This window comes from Urocitellus parryii, chromosome X (assembly GCF_045843805.1).
Source record: "Urocitellus parryii isolate mUroPar1 chromosome X, mUroPar1.hap1, whole genome shotgun sequence".
Classification (NCBI taxonomy): domain Eukaryota; kingdom Metazoa; phylum Chordata; class Mammalia; order Rodentia; family Sciuridae; genus Urocitellus; species Urocitellus parryii.
Genome location: NC_135547.1, coordinates 36,709,038 through 36,715,037, shown reverse-complemented (window position 1 = coordinate 36,715,037; position 6,000 = coordinate 36,709,038). Strand labels below are relative to the sequence as shown.

Here is a 6,000-nt window from a genome sequence, read left to right as displayed (position 1 = left end):
ATTAAAGCATGTGGCCTGTGGCGTTGTCTTAATACTTTATAATCTATAATCATATCCCATACTTCAAGAAAGTACAAATTCTACTACATGCTGTCCTTGAAAGGCAATTTCTCTGCAAACTGAATTGAAATTAATCACTTAATATAGCACAAAGAAATCTTCTGTCGGTAAACACCAAAGCATTTTCCACACGGTACTGCATGTTAAAACAGCTAACTTTATTGTCAGTGAAAAGATAGGCACAAAGTGGATTTAAACCTGCTTCACTTTATTGGAACTAGCTCCACTGATTACAGAATGGGATTACAATCATTATGGGATCACATACATTTAAAATCAAAAGCAATTCTTCTCTAGCCATCTGCCAACCCCAGCTATCCATTTTACAAACACATGCCATTAATCACAAGGGAGGCCAGAAGGAGGTTTGAGAGCTCCATGTAACCCATCGTTGCTACTGGAAGAAAATAAACAAACTCCCGACACTTGTCCTACTGATGATAGATGGCACTTGGAAGATATATTCCAAGGATCATGGAGGACTGAAATTGTTGGCAATTAGCCCACAGCTGATGCTTTCCCTTGAAAACACTTTCAGTAAGAAGGCACACATCTTAAGTAACATTCCATATATGAATGAGCATTTGAGATAACAGGAGATTGTATGGCTTATGGATGTGAGAATTAAATTTATCCAAGTTAGTATATATGCATAATATACTTCAAGCAGTCGCATGATTTAGGCTCTTCAGAAAAAGTAGTTTGCACAACCAATTTGTTCATTTCTTAATTGTTATACCCACCCAACAGTGTAACAACAAAAGGAAATCAGGATGGGTCTCTTGGTATATTTCCTATGCCAGATATTTCATGTTCCTGCTCTCCTGTCACCCTGAAGCTCAAAAGCAGCACTGGGTTTAAATCCTTCATTAAGACAATAATCAAGATACATGAATTTAAAAGAAAGTTCAAGCTGCTACTTTTCATTCCAGAACATTGTTAATAGGAGTTTTCGATCAAGTAAAATTTGTTCTAATGAAGTTTTCCTGGACATGGGACATTGGTGTACAATTGAAATCAAAGGTCCCCATAGACCACCAGGCAGTAGAAGTTAAGACAACAAGGTCACCCTCTTGTTCTATGAGGTGCCAGTAAAATACATAGATCGGTGGATTCCAGAAAGATCCTTCAAATGTTATATCCACACAATGGTGAAAAGATGGCTAACTTGAGATCTCTCCCATAAATCTGAATTTTTGAAATGACACTTTCAGTAAAGACATTCTGAAAGGATAGGGTCTATCTTTTGCATAAACAGGATACATCAACATGGTCTTATTTCATCTCTTAGATGTAAAATGTTATTTTAGCAAATTACCTAGGGCTGAAAACTGAGCAAAGAGGGACTGCCTCTATTGTGAAAGGGCAGAAAAGTTCTGGAAAGTTCAAAATAGTACTTAGGCAAGAACTTCCTCCTTTCCCCCAAACACACAAATCTAAAGAGATAGCTGCCACACAGTGTGATATGACATCTGTCACCTTACAGAATGTGACTACAATCATGGCTCCCAGAGTCCCCCAAAATTCAAGCAATGTGTTATCACCATGAAAGATTTATTATTTTTTAAATTTATTTGCTTGGATATAAAATAGCTCTCCTGAAGTTTGTTATCTGCTGCTTCTACTATTTTGAGGTTTGGGGCTCTCTTAAATGGGTAGTATGAATGAGAATGGGCACAACTGCTCTTTTAATTTCTATTTGTCATTCACTTTATAATTGAGGACTAATGTGTGGGATGATTACTTTGTTACTGAAAATGTGAAAAGACTGGCTGAAAATTAAAATACCTTCCCTCTTGTCCATCCCTATCACACACACACACACAGTAATTCCTTTAGAAGATAATTATGAACTACGAAAGAATACTGGTAAATACACCATTCCTATACTCACAGAGGAACCCTGTAAGATCACCCAAGATACCCAATGTCATAGAGAGAGAAAAAGTGGAGTTGATTTCTTAAGGAGACATTTCACACAACTCAATATTGAAATGGGGATCAGGAAAGGGAAAATCTTATAGAAGGCACTGCAGGAGAGGCAAAAGAAAAATTCAGAACCCTGGACAAACTACTCAAACCAGGGATGCTTTAAAAATACATATATCCTGGACCATGAAGATGCCTTTTCTTAAAATAGGTTCTTCTTTTTTGAATAGGAGTTCCCAAAATAAGCATGGCAATTGGGAGAATGGACAGATGTGCTATCTGATCCTGAAAGAGTCACTGAACCTCTCCAAGTCTCATATTCCTCACCACTAAAATCAGGGGGTAGAGCTACATTGCTACAGTTCCTTCCCACCACTATGGCTTATGACATAATACATCAGGCTACTCTTCTATTAGTCTGGATTTTAACTAATACATCTCCAAACATCTACCCACCCCTACCCTTACCTAGCACCATCCCACACCCCCCTCACCCTCCCTATACCCTTGAAAACTGATCTTAATGACACTATCTGCAGATCTGTCACCTTAATGAAGGGCAGAAAGGTGACACTGGGCAGGGGCCTATGGCAATTGGCATCCCTCTGTGTCCCTGGAGGCAGCACTATGGCAAGGCCTCCTTTGGTTCCTGCCCACATGCACATTTCCCACTGCTTCCCAAAGGGATTCCAAGATGGAGTCACTGGCACTGAGAAGAGGTAGTTGAAGAGACTGCTGCAATCAACCTCTCCCCTGACTGCAGCATGGTACTTTGGACTTCTGATGCTATTCCCTTGGAGGTGACAGTCACATATGCCTATGCATATGCTAACAATTTAGGAAAACAAAATGAACTATTCTAAAGTAGTCACCAGAAATTCAAAGCATTCAACCTGTCAACAAAAATGCTCCTAACTTTGCCCATGACTGGCAATTTGGAGACTGGTGACCCAACCAGTGAATCTGTGCTGTAGAAGAAATAAACACTAAGCCAAATGATTGTATGAAAGGTCAGTAAGCACTGTTCATGGCTACACCCAGACCACAGTGTCTGTGTGCAAAATCTCATGAAATTCTCCATCAAGGCACCAGATGTTTAACTCCCTACAAGACAGGAAGTTGTGCATCACTCAGTTAATTTACTCTCCTAGCATCTGAAAGCAATATATTAATTATCCAAATGCATAAATAACTCCAGAGTACATATATGAATGCATGAACCTCCAGGAGGGAACCAAAAAAAATCCACTTCCAAAGCACCACTGAAATGAAGATCAATACAATCTGCTAGGGCAGGGTAGCTGGGCAACTCAGAGAGAGAATTAGCTCTAGCACCCTTTCATACCCCAATACTCCCTACCTTTTCTCCAGCTTACACAGCTACTAAAATTATTCCATTTCATGAGCCTGAAGCGAGAGTTTTCTGTGGCTGCTGTTTAGAGAAGACAGCACACACTCAAGTTCTCTCTGGCTTCCCACTTACATACTACATGTTCCACACTGTCTTCTACACATACTGTGCTCTTCAATAAAAACTGATCTCAAATAGGGACATTTTAAGCAACTTTAAGCACATTGAAAACATGGATGTGTATCTACCTGTTAACAGTCCCAAAATTTCTATAACTCCAAACAGTAAACTTTAGAGCACATTCTGATCAATTTATCTTTTAGAAGTACTTCCTAGAGAATCACGAATAGACTGGAGTTCATATGGTATGACTAAAGTACTACATTGTTCCAATAAAAAGTCCCTTTAAAAAACATCCCCTCCCCCCAACCCTTGTATTCACCCTCAAAATAAGAACAAACAAAAGAAGAAAATGATTAATTCATTCTTGCTGAGAAACTGCAGCTCTTGATTGGGCTATTTAGATGAGATATTCCACCATCTCTGTATCAGGCTCCTGGGTCAGGATCTGAATGGGAGCTTTTCTTTCCAGAGTATTGGAGTGGAAAGCAGGGCCATCTGTGTGGAAACAAGGGATCAGAAAACATTAGGGACAAGGTAAAAAAAAAACAAATTTCTACAGATAGCATTAGAACCTTCATAAAGCGATAGCAAGGAAATTTGTTTGGCAAGTTTCTCATTTACATTACTAGAACACTAGCACCTACTCATGCCTGCTCCCATCTCAAACCTTCTTCTTTTCTCTCTTCTGATAAATTCTCTTTGGAACATGAAAAGCTCAATCCAAATAGCCACCTCTACCTACACAGCAGACATCAGCAAATAAATCTGTACTTGGGGACAGAACTCGAAACTATGTGATATGCAGAATTATTACCTGTCTTGTCTGGATTGCAGGTCAAACTTGTTATAGACAAACGACGTGTTCCAGAACCGGTAGCTGGGCTTGCAGGAGCCTCAGCCTGAGCCAAAGCTGGAGTTGGAGCTGGAGCTGGAGCAGGAGCCGCAGCCGGAGCTGGAGTTGGTGCCTGAGCCTGAGCCGGAGCAGAAGCCTGAGCCGCTGTTGGAGCTGGAACCGGAGCTGGAGCTGGAACCGGAGCCGAAGCAGCTGGAGCAACCTGAGCAGCAGCAGCAGCAGCAGCAGCAGGCGCAACAGCAGCAGCAGCAGCAGATACAGCAGCTGGAAACTGAGCAGCAGCAGCTGGAGAAACAGCAGCAGAAATAGCAGCAGCAGTTGCTGGAGACTGGGCAGCAGCAACAGCAGCAGCAGATGGAGCAGCAGCAACAGCAACTGGAGCAGCAGCTACCATGGTGGTGGTGTTGGTGGCAGCAGTGGCGGTGTTGGTGGCAGCGGTGGCAGTGATGGCGGCAGCAGCAGTGGCAGCAGCAACTGGAGCAGGAACAGAGATGGGAGCAACAGCTGCAGTTTTGTTCGGTTCGGTTCCACGTTCAGTTTGGGTGCTGCAGTCTCGGCTGCCTGTCTTGGAGTGAGCCGAGAGCAGGGGAGTGGAGGGGGGCACAGGCGAAGGCGTGGATGGGACAGACTCGGCACGGTAGTCTCCACCCAGAAGAATGCCTACAAATGAAAAACAATACAAAACATATAAACAAATAAGAAACAATTGGTGATTCCAACCCAGATGTTTGATTAGCTATTCTCTCTTGCATGAGTTCAGGAGAAATTCAAATGAGTCTAAATCCTTTATTTTTTGCCTCCAGTAAAGTTCCAAAATGAGCCACCTCCCACCTTGGTGAAAACTTGTCTTCTGCCTTGGAAGATCCTTTCTGGTCCTCATTATTCAACTCTCAGCACACTATATTAAGTGTCCTGTGAATCTGTGTTGGTTTATTTTTCAATGGTGATTAAGTTCCACCAATTTATCAAAATTTTACTTGGTTCCAGTTTTAACCAACACCACACACTACCACAGAGCTGAAAAGGATGAGGGAGGGGAGAAGTCTGTAGACACACATGGGAGTGCTTACACTATGTGATCTATGGTTCAGACCATGACTATGGTTCCTCAAATGTTTACTCTAGCCAAAGGACACTTCAAGGGTCAGAGGACCAAGGAAGATATTAAAAACAACAAGGAAAGATCAAATAAAATATATATATATATATATATATATATATATATATATATATATATATATATATTAAGCATATATATAAAGTATATATATATAATATATATTTACTATACTGTGTATAATACATATTATATGTATTATTTATAATATATTATAGATGGCAATATATTGCATATATATCAGCAGTTGCTGCTACTCCAGATGCTGCTGCTATTGCCCAGGAATCTAACAAAAAAGTACATTCTGTTCTCATATCAGAACATTTTGGTAACAAAAATCCTGTCACCCAGCTCCATTTAGCTTAATGAGGAGTCTGGATCTTCCAAGAAACACAGAAATGCTAAAATTTTTTGAAATTTTAAATGACACAAAGGCCACATGGGCTTTGGTTAAAGACAAAGGTCCCATGCAGCAAAGGCCAAATCTGAGAAACTTTAAGATGAACTCCAAATTATCTTCTTTCCTATCCAAATGAACTCAGGATTCATGTTTGCTAGGCTTTGGTC

General features: G+C 40.7%; 1 protein-coding gene across 4 annotated transcripts in view; it reads right to left on the bottom strand.

The window, feature by feature from the left end:
- Nucleotides 1-247: 247 nt before the first annotated feature.
- Nucleotides 248-6,000, bottom strand: part of Amot (angiomotin) — a 66,436-nt gene continuing 60,683 nt past the window's right edge. For all 4 annotated transcript variants that reach the window (XM_026396807.2, XM_026396808.1, XM_026396806.1 and 1 more), the window contains 2 exons: nt 4,278-4,976; nt 248-3,958 (listed from right to left, as the gene is read on the bottom strand). In XM_026396807.2, the coding sequence (XP_026252592.1) occupies nt 3,861-3,958; nt 4,278-4,976 (797 nt within the window). In that variant the 3' untranslated portion in view covers nt 248-3,860. The remainder of the gene's footprint in view (nt 3,959-4,277; nt 4,977-6,000) is intronic.